Source organism: Zingiber officinale, chromosome 9B, assembly GCF_018446385.1.
Source record: "Zingiber officinale cultivar Zhangliang chromosome 9B, Zo_v1.1, whole genome shotgun sequence".
Lineage (NCBI taxonomy): Eukaryota > Viridiplantae > Streptophyta > Magnoliopsida > Zingiberales > Zingiberaceae > Zingiber > Zingiber officinale.
The window spans coordinates 22,873,882-22,896,671 of NC_056003.1; the positions used below are offsets into that span (position 1 = coordinate 22,873,882).

Consider the following 22,790-nt stretch of genomic DNA (forward strand, 5'->3'; position numbering starts at 1 on the left):
TGTATAGACTAACTCCTCCACTCTTCTTCCTCCGCTACCGCCACCGCGGCATCACCCTTCCTCCTCGGCCCCTTCTCCCCAAAGCACCAGCACTCGTATCCCTCCTTCCCCACTCTTATTCACAATCCTCCTCTTCCCCCTTCTCTAACCCTAACAAGCTCCGCTTCTACAACCATCGTCGTAACTAACTCTAAACTCACAGAAGGTGAGCCAATATGAAAGGCGAAGGCATTATCCACACTCCACAGGTAGGTGGAGGCTAACGGAATCCATATTCACTTGGCGGAGAAGGGGGAGGGTTAGTCGGTGCTGCTGTTCCACGGCTTTCTGAAGCTTTGGTACTCATGGTTGCACCTGATTATTTGCCTCATCGCTTGCAGGTTCCGCGCACTCACCCCAGACCTTCACGACTACGACAACTAGTCTTCCACGTCGCCTGATGTCGCTCTTGAAACTAATAGATAAAAAAAAGAAATAGAATAAGAAATTAATTCTTTGATCTGTTATTTACTAAAATTAATAGACTTATTTATACAAGTTGTCGAACAATAATGGAAAGATTAAATATAGCATACAATTATAAACATAGTAATGAATATAATATATTTAGAACTATTATTTTTACTATTTGATTCATATCAATCTTGATTTTTATTGTGATGTCAGATATAATAAATCTTAATTAATTAAAATCAATTCAAGATTATTTTCTATTATTAGCATTACCCCGACAAATTTAATAGGAGTGTCTAAACGTTAAATTTAAGTGTTAACTTGGTGAAATGACTTGATAAATATATCAACAATTTAATCTTCAGTAGAGACGTAAAAATTGAAAGTTGTCGAGTCATCACACGCTCACGAACAAAATGAAAATCAATCTTCACATGCTCGGTACGAGAAAAATAGGAATTACCACAAGATAAGTTGTTCTAATATTATCACACTAGATTTTAAATATAGCAGTTGGGGAAAAGTGTAATTCCAAAAGAAGATATTGTAGCCAAATAATTTCTGATGTCACGTTAGCAATAGTTTTATATTCAGTTTCAGTACTTGAGCGAGAGGCTATAGGTTGCTTCTTTGAAAGCGAGAAATAAGATTTTGCCTAAGAAATATGGCATATCGACTAGTAAAACGTCTATCTTCGAGATATTCAACCCAATTTGCATTACTGTAGGCAATCAACTCTCGTGAGGACTAACGATATAAAAGAAAACTATGTAAAATAATACCTTTAAGATATCGAAGAATTCTCTTAACATCTTCCTAATGAAGTTCAGTAGGAGCATGCATAAATTGACAGACACGATTCACAACAAAAGTAATATAAGGTCATGTAATGGTGACATATTGTAAGGCACCAACAATACTTCGGTAGATCTAGGGGTTAGCCAATGAAGAGGAGGATGAAGGTATAGTGAAACCACCTTCAATGATTAGTGTGGAGATAGGACGTGCACCATCCATTTTAGCTTGTTGTAGAAGTCCAGTAATATATTTGCTCTAAGAGAGAAGACAGTCTTCAAAATGTAAGAGAAACTCTATACCAAGGAAAAAAATGAGCATTGCCAAGACCTCGAATAGAAAACTCTTGATGAAGAAGATAGAGTAAAGTAGTAATGACTTTTTGATCACTACTAGTTATTAAGATATCATCTATATAAATCAAAATAAATATTGAAAATTTCTTATTACATTTGTAGAATAGGGAAGAATTAGTTTTTGAGATAGAAAATCCCTGAGTATGAAGCTAGGTAGATAAACAATGAAATCATGCACAAGGTGCTTGTCGAAAATTATATATAGATTTTTGAAGTTGACACACATGTGTTAGAAGTTGCAGGTGGATGAATCCAAGTTGTTGCTCCATAAAAATAGTTTCTTCAAGGTGTTCATGGAGAAAAACATTGAAAACATCTAATTTTCGTATCGGCCAATTGGAGCTAACAATTATAAATAGTAGCAATCTAATAGTTGTAATTTTAACGACTAGACTAAAAGTATCATTGAAGTCAATACTCATCTTTAGTAATAAGACGAGCTTTGTAATATTCAATAGATCCATCTGCACGATACTTAATTCAGTAAACCCATTTATAGCCCACAATATTCATAGATGGAGTACGAGGAACTAAGCTCCAGGTTGCATTACGAAGAAGAGCATCAAACTCTGTAGTCATCACAACATGCTAATTTGGATCTTTGACTATCTATGTAAAGCTAGAAGGTTCAATAAAATTTGAAGAAACAATAAGAACACGTGGAAGAAAATAATGAGTAGAAACTAGTTGACATCATGCATAATATCACTTAGAGGAAGCATTCACTGAGGAATATCATCATCAGAGCTACTCAGATATGAGTGGTCAAACGGATTGGAATCAAAACTAGAGAGTGGATCACCACTAGCCGTTGAGTCTATAAGAATTTATGGAAATGGAGCAAAACCCAATATATCATCCTCTCTTATACTTTCAATATGTCCTGATGAAGTAATCTATGGAGATTCTAGTATATTACTCGGTGATATTAGATAGGTTCCTTAATTATTTGAAGGAGGCCGGATCTGAGGTAGCAACTACAAACGGAAAAAGAGATTCATCAAAAATAATATATCGAGAAATATATATTCATCCGGTCGAAATATGGAGGCAACGATACCAACGATGAAAATTACTATAACCAAGGAAAAACATATTGTTGAGAGTGAGGGTTTAACTTGTGTTTAGAGTAAGCTCGTAGCCAAGGATAACATGCGCAATCAAAGATATGGAAGAAAGAGTAATCTAGAGGATAATTATAAAGTCTTTCCAAGAGACACTTGTTTTGAAGTAGTGGAGTGGGTAAACAATTGATAAGGTAGACTGCGATTTGGACAACGTCATCCCAAAATTTACGTGGAACTGAGGCATGATTAAGAAGAGCTAAGGCAGTTTCAATCACATGATAATGTTTTCTCTCGGTAGATCCATTTTGTTCAAGAGTGTAAGGACAAGCGACTCGATGAAGGATGCTAGAGGAAGTATGATAACGATGAAGCATTTGATACTCTCCACCCCAATCAGAATGAAGGAAGAGTATTTTATGATCAAAATAATGCTCAACTTGCTTTTGAAAATGATAAAAAAATATCAAAACGATTATATTTTATTTTCATAGAAAAATCTAAGTGAACTTGCTAAAGTTATCAATAAAAATAACATAGTAAAGAAAACCCTTATTAGAAAGAATAGGAGCATGACCTAGAGTGAATAATTTCTAAAGAAAACTAGAGTTCTGAGTAGATGATGCAAAAGGTAGTTTATGAGATTTTGCTTTTATACAAACTTCACATAAATAAGATGATGATGATAAAGAAGTTGGTAAACTAAAACGATTAATAATATCCTAAACAAGACGTAGAGACAAATGACCAAGACGTGCATGCTAAGAGAATTTGTCCGTGCATTCCCCAACAATGGTTTTGAGAGAGGTGGGTTGAAGATGATAAAGATCATTTTTAGTATTCCCTTGGAGTAGAATAGTTCCTGTCATGAGATCTTTCACAAGATAATGATGAGGATGAATTCAAAAAACACATTATTATCAAGAGCAAATTGACGTACGAAAATAAATTTTTAGTGATAAAAGGAACATGAAGAGTGTTGCGCATGCAAAAAGTACGACCACATGAATGAAAGGATGTGTTTCCAATGTGAGCAATTTGCAAACCTAAGTCATTGTCTATTTGTACCATGTCGAGTCCATGATAAGGCAAAGTTTCTATAAAAATATCATACTCCGATATAACATGAAGAGTTGCTCCAGAATCCAGATGTCATCCTATGATTTTAGAAACCGATGATGTTGTATTAGGAGGGATGGAGAGTGAGAATGTTCCAAAATGAGATGTGATCCTATCTAAAAGTTAAGAAGACGAAACGACCGGAATGAGGTGGCTGGAATGTCGACCAAGATGACATGACCCAGAGGGGGAGGGTCTAATGAGTTATCTTCTATGTTGACCAAGTCGTCAAAAGACCTTTAGTCAATGCTACCTGCAGACAGCGACTGAGTTATCCTGATCACTGGTACTCCGATGCTCGAGTTAAGTCCCAAAAATATATAAGGAGCTGAATAAATAGTAAAATAATAAAATGTGTTGAGGATAGAAAGTGAGTATGGTGATTTAGCCTAGCCCAGGAAAGTGCCCTTAATAGATCGATAAGCTAGTCATGATACTAATGAGTCATCGTGACTTGGAAGAGTAGATGAATGTGAGCCTAATGAGGAGCTGGATCTGATGGCACAGAATCAGATGCAGCATGAATCTGGAAGGCAACACGTAGGACAAAATATGATAGCAGCATGCAAATCATAATATGATAACGACACGTAGGTCGAAATACCACAACGACTCAAAGGTCGGAACACGACACACAGACTAAAATATAACAATAGCTCGCAAGACAAACGACTCGAAGTCGAAACACAGCGACTGCTTGAAGGTTAGAACACAGCATTGGATCAAATGTCGGATCGATGTCGGAAGCATACTACAGTGCGGATCACCTAGAGGGCGGCGTTGGCCGACCATGGCGCAAGGGCAACGAGGAAAAGAGGAGATCAAAGATCTACCCTGCGTAGTCGGTCAGAGTTGAGGAGGATAGTGCGGTGTACAAGGCCAAAAGGAGGCGGTAGTTGTGGACGGTGAAGAGGAGATCGTCGGTGGGCGGCTATGGACACCAAAAAAGATGGAGATCAAGGCGGCGTTGAGCTACCGATGACCCGGAGAGCGATGGCCACTGGAGACGGTGATGTTACCGATGTACAAGGGGAAGGGGAAGGTGACTGTCGGCGTCGACGTGGAGAGGGGAGATGAAGCGGCCTAATTGGCGAGGGAGGGAGGCGACAATGCCCTCACCCGTGAGTGAGGCGGGCCAACTCCCTTTTTGTGCTAATGCGACAAGTGGCACGATGGCAAGGAGGAAGAAGAGGATCTCGTGGAGGCGGTGGTGAGGTCGCTTGCGTGAGGTAGACAGAACAAAGAAAGTGTGATAGGGGCGACGCTTGGCCGCTGGATACAGTGGCGATTGCTGGAGGCAATGTTGGTCGACTGTGGCGCAAGGAGGGAGATGATGTATGGGCTACCAGGGTGTTGGCGAGCTCAGGCGACGATCGCTGGAGATAAAGCTAAAAGTGGCGTGGGCAGTGACGTGTGTTAGACGACGTGCAGTGGCAGCGTGTATCCGACTGCAATGGCTACGAAAACCACGAAGAGCCTTCCTCGGTGGCGATAGCATATGCGAGGCGGGTCAGCGGCATGAGGAGAAAGAGAGAACGAAGGGATATCTGACGGAGCTAGCTTCGCTGGACTTGTGTGGCCACCTGTAAAAGAGCATCAGAGAGGAGAGGCAGCGTGTAGGAAGCCCAAAAAAATCCAATCCTCAACATATGAAAAGACCAAAATGTCCTCCCTTCTTCCACGTGTTTTCTTCTTTCCTCTTCATCGTATCACAAGCCTCTCCCTTAAATCTAGTCGAAGGAGAGGCGAGTTCGACTTACTAGATAGTCAATCAAAAAGGTTGAATCACTCCTGAGAATAGAGTTAGTTCGATGGGCTTATCATATAACTTCGAGAAATGGTATCGAGTGAACGACGATAGCCATGTCCATCAAACGACGATAGTGATGTCGAGCAAGCAGCGAAAAATAGTGCTGAGTGAATGCCGAGCAGGTGATCGAGCGAATGCCAAGTGAGCAATCAAGCGAATACCGAGTGGGCCACCAAGTAAATGTCGAACAAGTGACCGAAAGAATGTTGAGTAGGCAGCTGAGCGATGCCGAGTGGGAGTTGATCTGTGAACTGAGTGGGAGCAAATCCCAAGAAATCAAAGGGCATAGAGCCTATGTAATTGAAAGTGAACGGGAGTGAAACCCACAAGCTGAGCGGGAGCAGATCCCATAAACTAAGCGGGAACGAAACTCAAGAGATCAAAGGGCATGGAGCCCGTGGAATACTCTGGTCCGAGAATAATAGAGATAGCTTGACCCTGAACGGGGGAGATTGAGGCCTGAAGAAGATATACTAATAGAGATACTCTTGTCTGATACGAGTAGCAATACTCTGGTGTAAGAGCAAGCTCGCTTATAACCTGGCTAAACGACTCAGAAGTCTGGAATATAAACGCGAGGGTAGGCTCGTTTATAGCCTAGTTGGCTGCTCGGGAGTCTAGAATATGGTGTGATAGCATGCTTATAACCCGACCGAATGGATCGGAAGTCTGGAATATGGCATGAGAGCATGCTCACTTATAACCTGGCCAAACAGTTTGGGAGTTTGGAATATAAGCCATAACTGTTAAAAAGAGCGAAGCTTATAGTAATACGAGGGAGCAGATCCCATAGCAATAGGAGGAAGCAGAGCCCCATGGGTGGAGGGTACAAAACCTATAATCATAAGAGGGTGCAGAGCCCCATGGGTGGAGGGTGCAGAGACTATAGCAGTAAGAGGGTGTAGAGCCTGTAGCAATAAGAGAGTGCAGAGCCCATAAGTGGAGGGTGCAGAGCCTATAGCAGTAAGAGGGTGCAGAGCCCCATGAGTGGAAGGTGAAAAACTTGTAGCCATAAAAGAGTACAGAGCCTCATAGGTGGAGGGTGGAGAGCTTATAGCAGTAAGAGGATATAGAGTCCCATGGGTGGAGGATGCCAAGTCTGTAGCCGTGAAAGAGTGTAGATCCCCATGGGTGGAGGTAGTAGATCTTGTAGTTGTAAAAGGGTGAGAACCTCATGTATGGAGAGTGCAGAGCCTGAAACAGTAAGAGGGTGTAGAGCTCCATGGGTGGAGGGTGCAGAGCCTGTAGCGGTAAAAGAGTACAGAGCCCCATGGGTGGAGGTAGTAGAGCCTGTAGCTGTAAGAGATTGTAGAACCTCATGGGTGGAGGGTGCAGAGTCTATAGCAATAAGAGGGTGCAAAGCCCTATGGGTGGAGGGTGCAGAGCTTGTAGTTGTAAAGGAGTGTTGAGCCCCATGGGTGGAGGGTGCAGAGCTTGTAGTGTACTTGATAGAGGAGTCATGCCGACCGATTGAGAATCCACCTCGGTCCCTTGACTCCAAAATACCTGTGGAGTCAGAGGGAAAATATAAAATAATAGAAAAACTGACTTGTCGCCCAGCTAAGACACTGACTCAATCCCTCGACTCCTGAATACCCGTGGAGTTGGGAGAATATAATAGAAAAATTCACCTGCTGACTGTTGATCCAACTTGATCCCTTGACTCCCAAATACCCGTGGAGTGAGGGGAGAATATAATGTGTTCGTCGAAATCCACTGAGATCATGGTGATGAGAGAGTTTTCCAACATCATCCATCTTCACGTTTCAAATCAGGCGAACTTTCCACAGATGACACCAAATATGATCTCGTCTAAAAGATGAGAAGACAGAACGACCAGAATGAGATGACTGGAATGTTGATGGAGCTGCCATGACCCGGAGGGGGAGGGTATAATGCGTTGTCTTCTGTGTTGATCAAGTCATCAAAATACCTTTGATCAATGCTACCTGTAGACAGCGACTGGTTGCCCCAGTCACTGGTACCAGATGCTCAAGGAATGCTCCAAAAATATATAAGGAATCAAATAAATAGTAAAATAATGAAATGCATAGAGGATAAAGAGTGAGTTTGGTGGCATATTATGGCTCAGGAGAGCGCCCCCAATAGATTAGTGAGCTGGTCATGACGTTGAGGAGTCGTCGTGACACGGAAGAGTAGATGAATGTGAGCTGGATGAGGATCTGGATCTGACGACATAAAGCTAGATGCAGCATGGATCTGGAAGGTAGTAAGTAGGCCAAAATATGATAGCGACATGTAGACCGTACTATGACAATGACATGCAGGCCGGAATACCACAACAGCTTGAAGGTCGGAACACGACATGCAGACCAGAATATAACAATAGCTAGCAGGCCAAATGACTCGAAGACTGAAACACAACGATGTCTCGAAGGTCAGAACACAGAAATAGATCAAATGTCGGATTGGCGTCGGAAGCATACTACAATGAGGATGATCAGGAGGGTGGCGTTAGCCAACCATGGCGCGAGGGCAACGAGGAAGAGGGGGAGATCGGAGACCTACCTAGCGTCGTCTGTCGGAGTTGAGGAGGCTAGTGCGGCGTACGAGGCCAAAAGGAGGCGGTGGTTGTGGACAGTGAAGAGGAGACTGCCGGTGGGCGGCTGTGGACACTGAAAAAGATGGAGATGAAGGCAGTGTTTGACTGTTGACAACCCGGAGAGAGGTGGCCATCGGAGGCGACGATGCTGTCGATGTAAGGGGGAAGGGGAAGGTGACTGTTGGCGTCGGCGTGGAGAGGGGAGATGAGGCAGCCTGGCCGGTGAGGGAGGGAGGTGGTGGTGTCCTCATTCATGAACAAGGCGAACCAGCTCCCTTTTTGCACCAGCGCGACAAGCGGCATGACGACGAGGAGGAAGAAGAGGATCTTGTGGTGGCAATTGTGTCGTCTCTTGCGTGAGTTAAACAGAATGAAGGAAGTGTGATAAAGGCTACGCTTGGCCGCTGGATGCGATGGCAGTCGCTGGAGGCGATGTCGACCAACTGTGGTGTGAGGAGGGAGATGGCGTATGGATTGTTGGGGTGCTGGCAAGCTTAGGTGGCTGTCGTTGGAGGTGACGCCGGAAGTGGCATGAGCGGTGACATGCATTTGATGACGTGCGGTGGCAGCGTGTATCCAGCGGCAATGGCGACGAAAACCATGAAGAGCCTTCCTTGGCGTCAACGACATACGTGAGGCGGCTCAGTGGCGTGCCTGCCGATCAAAAGAGCATTGAAGAGGAGAGAGGAGAGGCGGTGTGCAAGAAGCCTAAAAAATCCCCCCTCCTCATGCGTGATGAATAATTCTCCATAAATACCCAAACCCTCAGCATATGAAAAGACCAAAATGTCCTCCCTTCTTCTACGTGTTTTCTACTTTCCTCTCCACCGCATCAAGATGATTGAGTACTACATTGCCAAGATGAGGGAGGGGGTCAATTTGATGATACAAGTCCTTCTCAAAAAATTGAATCATATCTTTTATAATAATTTTAAGTATAATGCCCATAGTTGAAGCAAATCTAACAGCATTTTCGACATCGACCTCGACCTCAACCTCTAAAACCTCTAATCTGATTTTGTTGACCATGTTAGGGAGGAGGCTGATTATGCTGATCAGCTTGTGAAGTTTTACTAATCATATGTGCCGATAAAAATATAAAATCCAACATCCTTTGAGATTGTATTTGTAGAAGCATTTCATGAGAAGATAATATACCATGAAGAGTTTCGAGTGAAAATTGATTCACGCAGAGTCGTCACACTGGTACCATATTAAAACTAATAGATAAAGAAAAGAAGTAGAATAGATAATTAATTCTTTGATCTATTATTTACTAAAATCAATAGACTTATTTATATAAGTTGTCCAAATAATAATTGAAAGATTAAATATGACATAGATTTGGAAGTATTATTTTTACTATTTGATTCATGTCGATCTTAATTTTGATTATAATATCAAATATAATAAATCTCAATTGATTAAAATCAATTCGAAAATTTTCCATTATTGTCATTAGCCGCCTCCTACTCATCTTCCTTGTTGCGGGCGACCTCTTTTTTATCGGATGTCTCCGAAGAAAAAATGAGGTTTGAGGTTCGAATCTCGGTAAATCTGAGGTAATTAAATGTCTTCATTATGTGTAAATCACTATTCTAAAAGTTAGTAGTCGCCTATGATTTACCTCCTCCGTGTTAGTCTTGGGACAGATTGACGAAAATATTAGAGACGAGCATATTCATTTTTTACCATAATGTTACGGGCGACCTCGATAATCTCACCCTACTTTAAGTTCTCTAATTTCCCAACTTGAGAGAAATCTACATTCCGTTAATTAGTTTTGTTGTTTTAAAAGTTCTAAGTTGATTACTTTGATTGATTAAAGCACGGTACTGACGGCGGAGCTCATCATCCGAGAAAAAAAAAAAAAAAAGTTGATTCAGTGAGAAAGGAGACGACGGTGAAGCGAATTTATCGTGAATTCATTCTTCATCTGATTAATCAATTAAAATTAAGAATTTAATATTTAAATTATAATTAAATACGTGGCTGATAATATAATAAATTATATATTGTTAATTTTGTAATCCATAAATTTATGAAGTTCACTTATATATATCTATAATAGCCGTCGAATGTTAAACTTGACAGAAAATTTCGTCACCTGCCTCCGCCCATGTGGCAGTACCGATTTTTGTTTTATTAAGCAGTGATTGCTTCGCGTTCATTTGGTTAAAAGAAAATCTTTATAAGATTATCATATCATTTGTCAGACTTTAAGGGTGCGTTTAGATGAGATTATTCTTAATAATTTTAGTTATTTATTTAAAATTATCAAAAAAATCCTATTTAATTTAAATAAGTAATATTTCATATTTGACATATTAATTAAAAGAGCATACAAAACAAAAAAACCTCATAAAACTAAACATGCGTCTAATTTATTTACATTTTCATTTCATTTTTCATAAAACTGTATTTTCTCATTTGTCATTTTCTATGTTTTTTAATTTTTTAGAAAATACTCCTTTGTTTTTAAAATGAAGGTAGAAAATACAAATTAAACATATTTTTTATTTTCTCAAAAAATAAAAATAAAAAATAACATAAAAAATACAAACCAAATGCTCCCTAAGATTTTTTTTTTTTATTTTGAGGTTAACGAATTTTTTTACCAAAGATACTCTCGATAGGAGAAAAGCATGAAAAATATTTTAAAAAATAAAAAAACTTAAAAAATAAAAAAGACATAAAAAATAAAAAAAGTAAAAAAAAAATTAACAAAAAATTTAAAATTTTAAAAAATAAAAAATGCATTTTTTTAAAAAAATAATAAAATGTAAAAAAATTAAAAAATAAAAAAACCTAAAAAAATTAAAAAATAAAAAACGTAAAAGATTAATTTTTTTTTTTAAAAAGTAAAAAAATATTTAAAAAGTAAAAAAATAAAAAAAGGAAAAAAATAAAAGAAAATATTAAAAAAATAAAAAATATAATATGTATGATAAATTTTGTAACTGAGGATAATATAATAAAATATTAAAATAGATTATTCATTAAAATTTTTAAACAAACAAATTTTTATTACATTACCTAAATTGAATCAAATAATATTTGATTATATTTTATTCTCTATAATCTTCATTATGTAATCACATAATTAAAATTATATATAATAATTGGAATCAAACGTACTCTATAAATTAAAAAATTGAGCACTTTTGTCTACTGCATAAAAATGATTTATTAAAGTATTGAATTTGCTAAGAAATAATTCGAGATATGCCCAAGCAAATGAGGATCGACATTAATGAAAACCTATTAAAAATTGACTCAAAATGAGCCGCAAAGTTAAAAAAAAAAAACGTCTAGGCCCAAACTAGAAAACTACTTTGACTTATGATAATGTTGTCTCTATTAAATGAGTATGATTTATCAAGTTTAAATTTATTGAATATGCTAAAATCATATTTAAAATATGTTTAAGAAGATGAGATCCATCGTATTTTATCGATTAATTTGCAAATCCAAGACATTTATCCCAAAGAGAGCATTCCATAATAAATTTACAAATCTAAAACAATTATCCTTGGGGTATGGAAGAATAACAATTTGATATTTATATACGAATATAAAGTTATTGCCTTAATGGATACATCATCAAGGATTTAGGTTAGAAATTAAAAGGAAAGGTAATATATTTTCATATACTATAATAAGGAATGTGTATTATAATGCTTTAACAGACTAATACTCCCTTAAGCACTTGAGGAAATCTATATAAAGTAAATCCTTACTTAATCCAAAGATTTAAAGACAATGTTCAAAACCTATAGTTACTAACCTTAGAAGGCCCCCAAGATAACTTAATTTTAGAAAAATATAGTTATTAATTTAAACCTAAAAGATTTCTAGTAATTTTACTTTAAAGGATTCTGGTGATGCTTTGATGCTCTGAGTGTAGAAAAAGAACATCTGGTTATTTTTTCCTCTATGAAAATAAGAGGTCCTTAATTAAACATTGATAAATCATCAACACATACCAAAAACTTTTATATGGAAGAGTGATCCTATCCATAGCACATAAGAACATCCAAACATACTCTAATATTGAAGACTAAAATAGCTCTCTAATAAAAAATTTTACATTGTAAAGAACACCTAACACGAACTCAATGATATAACTACTAGAATTTTGCCATATTTAGTTAACACTTATCCTAACAATCCTTTAATTATACTGCCTTAAGAACCATTTTTTTACTTGAATCTTCTCAAGAGCACACTAGTAATCCTTTACTCTCCTAAAGTTCTCATGATGATCCTTTGCTCAAGCTTTCTCAAGAGCTCTCTAACAATTCTTTGCTTAAGCTTTTTAAAGAGTCCTGATGATCCTTTATATAAGCCTTCTAAAGAGTTGTTTGATGATCCTTCACTTGAATCACCTATTGAGTTCCTTGTCTAAGCGCCCCTAGTCATCTTTTATTTGAATCTTCTCGAAAGCCCTCTCACAACTCACTGCATTTAAGAAGATCACATGCGATTGACTATGATCCAAGCTTTAAGGACGCAAAAGAACTAACTAAATTAAAAGAACAAAAAAACAATGTGCAAATTGATAAACTTATTTATAATAGTTTTAGTAAGACATCTACAAGTATTTATAATAACTTCCGAGTTTAAAAATTGGTTAGCAATAAAAACTAAAAGTTCTACTATGTGTACAAGAGAAATTCATACTAATACTATGTGGCAAATGGTGATAATGCTCATTCGAAGTGCCCTTCCATGGTCCACCCCAAGGCCTATGGAAGAGTGGTAAATCACGATACCGAATAGCCTCCTAGGTGAGAAAATCTTACTCCTTAAGGGCATCCGCATTAATTTGAACGTTACTCTTCAGAAAGCATAGGATTCACATGTCACATATCCATTATATTAACACATCTCTTTTATTAACACATTCATATTCATTTTAATATTGGCACTCATTATTTGTGAGTCTCACTGTCCGCTCATTCATCTTTATTTTTATTTTATATTAAATAAATAAATACATTTTCAATTTTATTCTTGCTCATTAACTACATTCAAAGAATTGAACGCTAGTGTGTATGTAAGTGTTATAACACACACTCACATTGATTGTAACATCATTTGGATGTTATAATATATCTACACATTAACCAAAATGTGGATGTTCTAATGGCATGAACCACAGGGATTCAAACCTTGCTCATGCATAGCAATTCTACTACCAAGTACCAACTCGGTTATGCCCGTGAAGAGAAACTCATACTAATACTTAAAAAAATGATAAACCCAGCTAGCCGGTGACCGGCCCGACCCTACGGATTTTTCCACTGACCACCAAGGTAAATCAGAAAGTACTCGCAGCGGACGATCGAGAAACCCAACATCCTTTAGTCGAGCCCCATTTAGAGAAAAAATCCTTACAAATTTACCATAGCTGTGGATCAAATGAGGAAGAAAAATTCTTACAAATTCCCCATAGCTAGGGATCAAACCATAAATATTTGGATAACAACCTAGATACCTTATTGTTGTACCATAGCCCCACGAATTCATACTAATACTAGAAGAAAGACTAAGTTGAGTAATGATTATAATTAAAAAAAAATATACATCAATGCACTAAGTCGACTCAAAGACAACCTATAAAATATACTTAGACACTCATTAGCCCTAGAAATCCCATAAGGAATCTATGAAAGCATTTATATTCATTTTTATTATGGAAAAAAAACTTAATACTTGTTTATTTAATTTATCAACTTATTTAAACATTAAAGTTAGTGTCTCCTAACTTTTTGGAAAGGGCATTTGAAAAAGTTGAAAACAAATGATAAACTTCTTAAGGAAAAAAAACAACGATGATCCACCAATTTCTCATTCATCGGAAAGGTCACCCAAAAACACAACAATAAGCAAAGACTTGGCAAGACCATCACGAATTATGCACAAAAACAATGACTAAATTAAGTGCCAATAATTTGTCTAGAGTTGAGTTTTCTTTTATCGAGGAGTACAATATATTTTGCAATATTGCTGAGATTTCAAAATCCTATGTAAAATCATCTAAAAGAACTATTAATATGTAGACATCATATGTGACATAAGACTATGAACCATGGACTTACAATCATCATTGTCATTAAATCGCTTTGTTCTAATTATGGTGGTTGGTTAGTGAATCTTTTTCTGTTAACGATAATTATTGCATGATGGGCAAAGAAACACCCTAATGGAAAAACTTCTAAACGCTAATAATTGATAAATCAACAAAATGGAAGAAATACATATATGAGTAATCAAGATCACAAAGAAATCCAACCAAAATTAAATATGACAGGCAGATAACAAATTAACTACACGAAATAAGCTCTTGGTCTGAAACCATTCCTGAATGGCTGGTTTGATGGCTTATGAGTTGTAACAATTCATATAGATTCGGTTGAAAGTTGAACTGGTGTATTAAGCCCTTAAAAACATTCCAAGAACTCACAATTGTAGAATATTTACACATGCATTCTTTTTATCACAATGCATTGTCATTATGAAAAAAAAAACTATATATGAAAGACTGTCTATGCATAAGCAATACCAGGGCTAGAAAGGATCATTGCCAAATTTACATTCAACGTAATATCTGAACTTTGCACAAGATGAGACTTAGATCATACCAGTAACTTCATAAACTAAGTCTTTTTTTTCGGAGTGGCACCAGATAAACCTTCAAACAGATCTGAAAGCTGGCTCTCCAAATCATCTGGTGTATACTTTATATATTTTGTCGCATATCTTCCACCATCTAATTGACTACCATACCTTCCCATAAATGCTCGATATGCTGGGATGACCCTCTCTGATATTGAAATTCTCAGTTCTTCTTGGAGCTGAGGATCTGGAACCTTCCAAGTGGTCTGAACCCTATAAATTTCTTCAAATGCCAAGTTGAAGCTTTTAAACTTCTCCTTTAGAGTGACCTTTGAGACACTGCTGGAGTTACCACTCCCCATTCCTTCATCCTTCAAACAAGACAACACCTTGGTCCAGGAAGTTCTAAGGTAGGCTGTGGCATACTGCCGAATTTGGCTGCGGCGCTTTCTTATCCAGTGGTCTCCCAAAAGCTTCCCAAGATCTGAATCCTTCACTTTATTGACAATATAGAGTATATTGTTCATAAGAAATATATACTGCATTGCTCCATCTTCATAAATTTTGGATTTTTCATCCAAATTAGATTCCAAATATGAAATTGTCAGAACCATATGACGACCTAATGGAGTTGTGCTCTCAAAAGTCTCTCCATCAGTGTTCCTATTGTCATGAACTTCAGAATTGCCCTGATCACTGCTTGTCGTTCCATCATCTAAAAGCAAATTTATGGTATTCATGTAGTCCGCAAGTAATCTTCCATAGTTCATGACATAGCGTGTCATGGGATGGATCTCACACCACTGTGTTGGCTTCCGAGATGACTCCCCCTTGATTGCACTCCCAAATTCCATAAGAGTTCCTTTCGCTGCATCACCTAATCTATGCAAAACCCCTTCGGCCTCTACACATACGAGGTCCTCTGAGTCTCCAACAAACAAGGTCTGAAGATCTGGCAAAACATCAGCAAGCACCTCATACATATCCAGGATACGAAAGAGCTTTTCAGCAGACCGCTGGCATATAGTAACAGCATCACCAAAGTTAAGTAGCTGCATGACTGACCCCTTAACAGTTTCTGTGAAACACTCTTCCTTAAGCTCCTCTGAAGAAGCCAGAATCTGGTCACAGAGCCGTTTCTCTCCCCAGAGCAGAACTCGAACAACGATCTTCAGGGCCTGAATCCACTTCTTCATCTTGTCATCAAGCATCCTCCACTCAATTCTCTGTACCTCCTCTATGCTCATCCTATCAATGCCAAGAATAGAGAGGCACTCCTCGAGGATATCCCGGCGTACTGTGCAGTACACCTGATGGAGCTCACGGTCATACTTGGCCCATATCATAAGTTCTGCGATTGCAATGAGATCAGGGACAACTTCAGGATGAATCAGATCTAAGCTCCGCTCGTCCACCAGACTTCTTCCAGATCTATCTTCAGGACTTCCTTCTTGGTGCTGTGGTGGCGACTGCTGCTGCTGATGGTGTTGGTTTTCATCTTCAACGGAGCTCTCAAAGTATTCTATAGGCTCTCCGATGTCGGATGCAAAAGAGATGGACAGACGACGAATGGAGGAGCTTAAGTCATTGGAGTCCAGGGGGACCGCGTTGCGAACCATCAAATTGCTAAATTCCTCCTCAAGCCGGGACATTGCCATCTGGAGTGCAATATCCGCGCGATTAACGAGGCCGTCAGGCGATCCACTGCAGCCGCCTGGAGAGGTTTTATAACCTGTTAAGCGGATAAGATCACCAACCGCAGCGCGGTACTCCTCTGCGTCCTCGGGAGACGAAGACTCCCACACAAAGGAATCGGAGGCGTCCCAGCGGAGTATGACCTTCTCGGCAGCCTCGAGCCGGAGTTCAGCCTCCGAGGCACCGAAGCCATCTCCGTCGGGACAACCTCCGCCATCGTCGGCAGAAGGGAGGATGAGATCGTTGATGGTGGAGAGGCGGTTGTCGAAGCCGGAAAGTATGCGGATCATATCCTCGGCAGCGTTCTTCGACGAGGCGAGGCTGCTGACGATGTGCTTCGCTACCGCGATCACCTTTTCCTGCCCGTCGCCGCTCGCTGCGTCCGCCGCCATCGCTCGGCAGGAGATCCGGTGGTGGAGATGGTGCGTGGAGGTTTCGGGGAGGTCGGAGTCGGGATCGAGAAGGGCAGGGTCCGGGAAGGGTTTCGAGACGAAGAAGAGGGAAGAGTCGTCTACGTGGATGGGAATGGGATATATATTTAATAATTAATATATTAAATGATAGCGAGGGTTTCTATAATTCTATTGAGTTATGTTGGTTTGTAACATGTGAACTCAATGATGGTACTGTACAGGTGTAAAATTGAATTGTCAACTTTGAATTTAATTTGGAACAATGTCCAAATATTGACTCGTCAAATGTTTGAATTCTAGGAACGGATTCAAAAATATAGCAGCAAGTCCTACTTCCAGAGTCAAATAAATTATTAATATTTATATTCATGAACAATAAATTTCTTATTAAGCGTGTAAATACAAAAACTCTATAAAAGGAATAACATTTAAAGTCTCATAAGGAACTAGAACGATATACTCTGACATACTTTCACCGTAGACCGATTTTTCAATTTAAAACTAGAGAGATAATAAGATGTAAAATTAATTAAATTCTATAAGGAATTGAATTATATGTTATAAAATATATTAATATTTTTAAAGTAAATTATAATTTTTTATTAACTATTCAGATGCGTATTATATCATTTTTAAATGTTACCTTAATTTTAGGTCATGTTATCAAATCTTGTTCTATCTTGTGTCACCTTGGACAAGTAAGATCCAACCAGCTGAAGGTGAAGGAACCTGTACCCATCAAGTGTATGTATATCGATTTCCAGATTGAACACATTAATGAGCCTCTCAAAAACGGTAGTCGATCAAAAATCTTCCGCCATAAAATCAGAACAGTCGAAAACAAAAACTACAACCTAAATCATATATAACGAATCCAAAGCTAAATAAAATTTAGTGTTTCCAGGAAAAGGGACTCTAATTTCAATAGAAATCAAACTAAAACCTTATTTTGCTGAAGAATAAGTGTATCTTTTAATAAACTAATAGCTGTTAGCTAAAATAGATTTTCATTGATAACCACACTAAACATAGAACATGAAGAAAGAAGGGAAAAAACTCGAATACTACCAAACTCTACTACCTAATCAGTTTCAAATTTGTTGTCCTACCTGGCACAGTGTCACGATGAAATTTAGATGACTAGGATCAAAAGATCATAAAATTTCATAAGCTAATATAACTTTAATATTCCTTAAGTAATAAAATGAAAAACTATACCAGTATCGCATAGGAATATTTAAATTTAATCATACTCAACCAAGACTGAGCATAAGATATCTTACCAATGTTCTCAATCAAATTTGAGCATACGGCTCCAAAGCTTTCATGTTCATTATCCAACTATATCATAATAATTGCTACTGATATTCTAAATCTAAACAAAGCTACATACAATCAAAGCTAAAAGCTATGCGGGATATGGCAACCACATTGATGTCATAAGCAAACATACACATGTTAAACTACATAGCCAATCAACTAAGCATAACTCAAGTGATCTACACTAAAAAACTAGCATGATCATTTAAAAGCATTTTTTGCTTATCTGGTTTTTCCAAAGAACAACATATAGAAATCCTACAAACTACAGGCCAATTCATATCTAGAATTTGCAGAGAATACTTTGATCGTCAGTCTTCTTTCATATGCTACCTGGATTATCATTACCAGCTGCAGGTTTATGGTTCAAATAGCGTATAACAGCATCCTCCACCCTAAAAAATATATATAGTTAATTCATAGTCAGCACATAAAAAATTAACCACCTGATGCAAAGTGAAATCAATGAAAACTTAAGAGAAAAGCATACCATGGTTGGTTATAGAAGTCAGAACGCCGTTCCCTCTCACTGTTGCGGCTTGATTCACCAGCAACTAGTTTCAAATCCCTACTCTGAGAAGCAATCAAAGCATTAATGAACTCCACAGGGGACTGACTAAATCCAAGAAAGAAAGCTCTTCTCCTTCGATGCTCATGAATCTTCTTAATTGAGGCACATATCACTTCATCACAAGCCTCAATATCTCGGTGTTTCTCAGCGTTGGCAAGGAAGGATGCCATTTCCTTCTGCAATGGAAATGGAACATCAACAAGAACATCATAGCAAGCATTGCCTACTGCCCCATTTCCAGAAAGCCTGATCCTATGTTCCAAGTGTATGGGTTGTGGGGGAGACAAGTGTGGTGAAATCTTCTGCGAAACTGTGGCAAATTTTATCCTGTCTTCTCCAAACACTTTCTTCAAAGGTGGATCACAAACAAAATAGGAAGGATCAGTAGGGTTCTGCAACTTCTTTGCTTTCACATATTGCCATATCCCAGCTATAATTCTAGCTCGTGTATCAACCTCAATTCCAAGCACCTCCATAAGCATTGGTGACAATCTGAACTTCTCAGGATTGTAATTCATCTCAAGCCTAATACTAGCAGTGAACTCCTTATCCCCCCTCCGCTTGATCTCGAAGCCCTCATGCATTGCTGGTGAGCGAGACTGCTCCCACACAATTGTTGGGTTCTCTGGGTAGAGTGATGGGTCCAGCGCAATTGTTACCCTCTTAAAGAATGAAGAGAATTTGGGAAGCATGGGGTTTGGCTTAGGCAATCCACCAACAGGATCAGGGTCAACCCCATCTTCCAAGATCCTTCCAACTATCTTCAGTGACCATGATGGAGGCTCTGTATTCTTGGGCTCAGGGATTGACCGTGTCTGGTCTGCGAAGGTATTAAAGACATAAATCCTAAGGGTCCTTTGCATGGAAGGTGAGCTTTTTAGAGCTTCCTGGATGTCGATCTTCTTCCTAGACAGGGCTGCATCAACTCGGGATTCAAACTCCAGCAATTGAGTGTAGAGGGCCGACTCAGGCAAGAGAGCTGCGACTCGATCAGGCAGATGCTTCTCCGGAAGCTTTTGCTTCTTCCTCCTGGCAGCAGCAGTTATATCAACGGCCTTGATGCCTGGGATAGCAGACATAGGAATGGGAGCTGGGGGCTTCTGAAGGGATGGTCGTTTGACGCCTCCAGACATACCGGGGGTGGAGAAGGAGGGGGAGGAGGTGCCAAGATGACCAAGCTGAACCTGGGAACCCATCTGGATCTGAAAGGGAGAGTGGACATGCGGCTGGACTTGGGCCTGCGTTTGGGAGTGGAAAAGATTCTGGAAGGGGGACGAGCCCGGGGGAAGCGGGGGACGGAGATGGGGAGGCTGGTTGGCCGACGCCGGCGAGCCCATTCCAGCGTGGGCGAGGGACGGCGGCCCACCCATGGCCCGCTGTTGGTTGTTGCTGTTGGAAGCCATCAGACCAAAAAAAAAAAAACACCGTCTCGATACCTTCAAACCCTAAACTGTACATTCCAAAAAAAAAATCGAAATTAAAACATTTCTGCAAAAGATCGAAGAAGTCATCGGATCTAAGGATGGAGAAAGGGAGATGGCACGCGACTGCAGATAAAGATCTCACCCGTTTCGAAGGAGGCAGAACGCAGATCTGAGAAGAAATGATTATTCCCCTTTCTGATCCCCTTGAACCAGATCGCCGTCAGTTTACTGGCTGAAGAAGAAGAAGAACCCCAACAAGAATTAGGGTTTAGATGACGGAGATGATGCAACCTCTGCCTGCTCTCCGCGCTTGTTCGCTGCCTTCCACCATTTCGTTCGGCCTATTTTCTCCCTCAAAAAGATTAACAAAAAACAAAGGTAAATTTCCCAACTGCGTCCCTAACTTTAATAAATTCTATAAAACCACCCCTACGTTTTAAATTCTTAAACAACACCTGTGTTAAAAAAATTAAAATAAAACAGCATCTCTATATTTGTGAAATTTCCTAATCACACCCCACCACTTTCTAAATTCTCAAAAGATACTATTGCTCTTGCCTATTTCTTTTATACCCAAAAAACTCTTAAAAAAATTAGTCAATCATTATAATAGTAATTTAAGTATAGTAGATATACCTCTTACTCGATTATGTGAGTTGCACCTACAAACTTAATAAATTATATAAATTTCTAATTAAATCATATAAGTTATCTAATCTTCAGTTAATCCATTTCTTTAGATTCAATGATTCTATTGAAAAAAAAAATCGGATTACCGTGCAGCGATAGGACGCTCGTGTAGTGTCCCAAAAATATGATTCGATTTTTAACTAAGGATACTGTAGGTATATTATAGGGTATTTTTTTAATGGGATAATAAATCTGGAATGTTAAGGTATAAATATTTTTAAGAATTTTTATGGAATCAAATTACTTATTTCAAAGATTAATATATGGATATACAATGTTAGTTTAAAAAAATGATGATACTGTGATGAAAGAGGGCCCATCAAAGAAGGGTCAAAGTAAGAAAGTATGGTTGACCTAGAGATCAAAAACCCACATCCATTGATATGACGAGTTGGCCGAACAAGCTCCAAGGCTAGTCGGACGTGACCATCCATGCGACTGTCTACGAAAAACCTATGACTGAGGTTAAGAGGTAAGAGACAAACAATAAAACACCTAGGCCACCGTCTCGGTCGACCAGTCGTCATGGTCGGTCGGATAAAAGACAGTCCTCAGATAACCAGACTGTTGAGTGAAGGAAAATAGCTATGTTCGGTAGAGCTGTCAGACGGGCCAACCCGTGGCGGGCTAACCATTTGGCGGGGCGGGGCGGGCCAACCCGCCAACTTGGCGGGTTGAGAAATTTCCAACCCAACCCATTCTAAAGCGGGTTGCGGATTTGACGGGCCAACCTGCAAGCTCATCAAAAAATTTTAAAAAAAATTAAAAATATTTCATATATTCAACATTTTAATTCGAAAAAGTTTTCTACACTTAAATATATAAATAAACATGTATTTTAAATATAAATGAAAACAAATGAGTACTTATGTTGGATGAAAAGTACTATTTTTATTTCAAAATTATAACAAAGAAAGATAATAAATTGACCTAAAATTTAGCTTACATGTATTTTTCAACCCGCGGGCCAACCCAAGCCCGAGCGGGCCGACTCGCGCGGGTCGCGGGCCTAGGCGGGTCGGCCCACGACGAACTTGGGTTGATAAAATTCCAACCAAACCCGCTTAAATTGTTTGGCGGGACGGGCCAACCCGACGGGCCCAACCCAAATTGACGGCTCTAATGTTCGGTGCGACCGAGCTGAGACGTCTCGGTCGAGCAACTTCTGGTCGGCATACAGTGGGACCCCTTGCATATTTCATCGTATCCTTTTGGAGGTTTGTGTCACTGACAACAGAGCATGTCCAACAAGCAAATCGTACTTTAGAAGTTTCCAATCTGTCACATCAGAGATTTGTGTCCTCGCTTAAGAAAAGGTGTCAGAGACATTTTTTAACTTATCTTTTCTTAGGATGCTTTGGAAAATATGCATACGCTTTGAGATACGTGCATAGACACTACAATGGTGACAACACCTCATGTGCTAGCCACTAGACCGTCCTGAGGGGATTGTGCATAGAGATTGCAATGACATTATAAAAGAGGGTTTCCATCCACAGATAGAGAAATGTGTTATTTTGCTATTCAACACGCTCATTGCTACAGCTTTTCTACTATTCTCCAATGTATCGAGAACTAACTTGAGCATCGAAAGGTCAACGCTGGGAATCTCATCCCAGCCCGGCACTAACACTCCTTGTCTTGTAGGACCGCGTGAAGTCTTCACCTACTCAACCGCAGAGCCACATCTCCTACCAACCATCTTCTCCATTTTTGAACATGATCATATTTGGCATCTTCTGTGGGAACTTCACCTGTAGTCGAAACGTGAAGATGGAAGACGCTGGATGACTCACCATTGTGACGCTAACCCAAGAAGATTTGGAGATGTTGATAAGTGTTCGAGCTGCAAAATGGTGCAGCAACAATAAAAAATGGTCGTCAACTGTCAAGCAC

The 22,790-nt window shown here is 39.1% G+C and overlaps 2 protein-coding genes across 2 annotated transcripts; both read right to left on the bottom strand.

Moving 5' to 3' along the window:
- Positions 1-12,298: 12,298 nt before the first annotated feature.
- On the bottom strand, positions 12,299-16,996 carry LOC122022377 (exocyst complex component EXO70B1-like). The gene is made up of 2 exons (XM_042580348.1): positions 14,808-16,996; positions 12,299-12,621 (listed from the first exon to the last, which is right to left on the bottom strand). The coding sequence occupies exon 1, from the start codon at positions 16,866-16,868 to the stop codon at positions 14,823-14,825; it is 2,046 nt and encodes a 681-aa protein (XP_042436282.1). The 5' UTR covers positions 16,869-16,996; the 3' UTR covers positions 12,299-12,621; positions 14,808-14,822.
- Positions 16,997-18,307: 1,311 nt separating this feature from the next.
- Positions 18,308-20,566, bottom strand: LOC122022378 (SWI/SNF complex component SNF12 homolog). The gene is made up of 3 exons (XM_042580349.1): positions 20,347-20,566; positions 18,700-20,230; positions 18,308-18,604 (listed from the first exon to the last, which is right to left on the bottom strand). Exons 2-3 carry the CDS (start codon positions 20,181-20,183, stop codon positions 18,532-18,534), a joined length of 1,557 nt encoding a protein of 518 aa, XP_042436283.1. The 5' UTR covers positions 20,184-20,230; positions 20,347-20,566; the 3' UTR covers positions 18,308-18,531.
- Between the last annotated feature and the right edge of the window lie 2,224 nt (positions 20,567-22,790).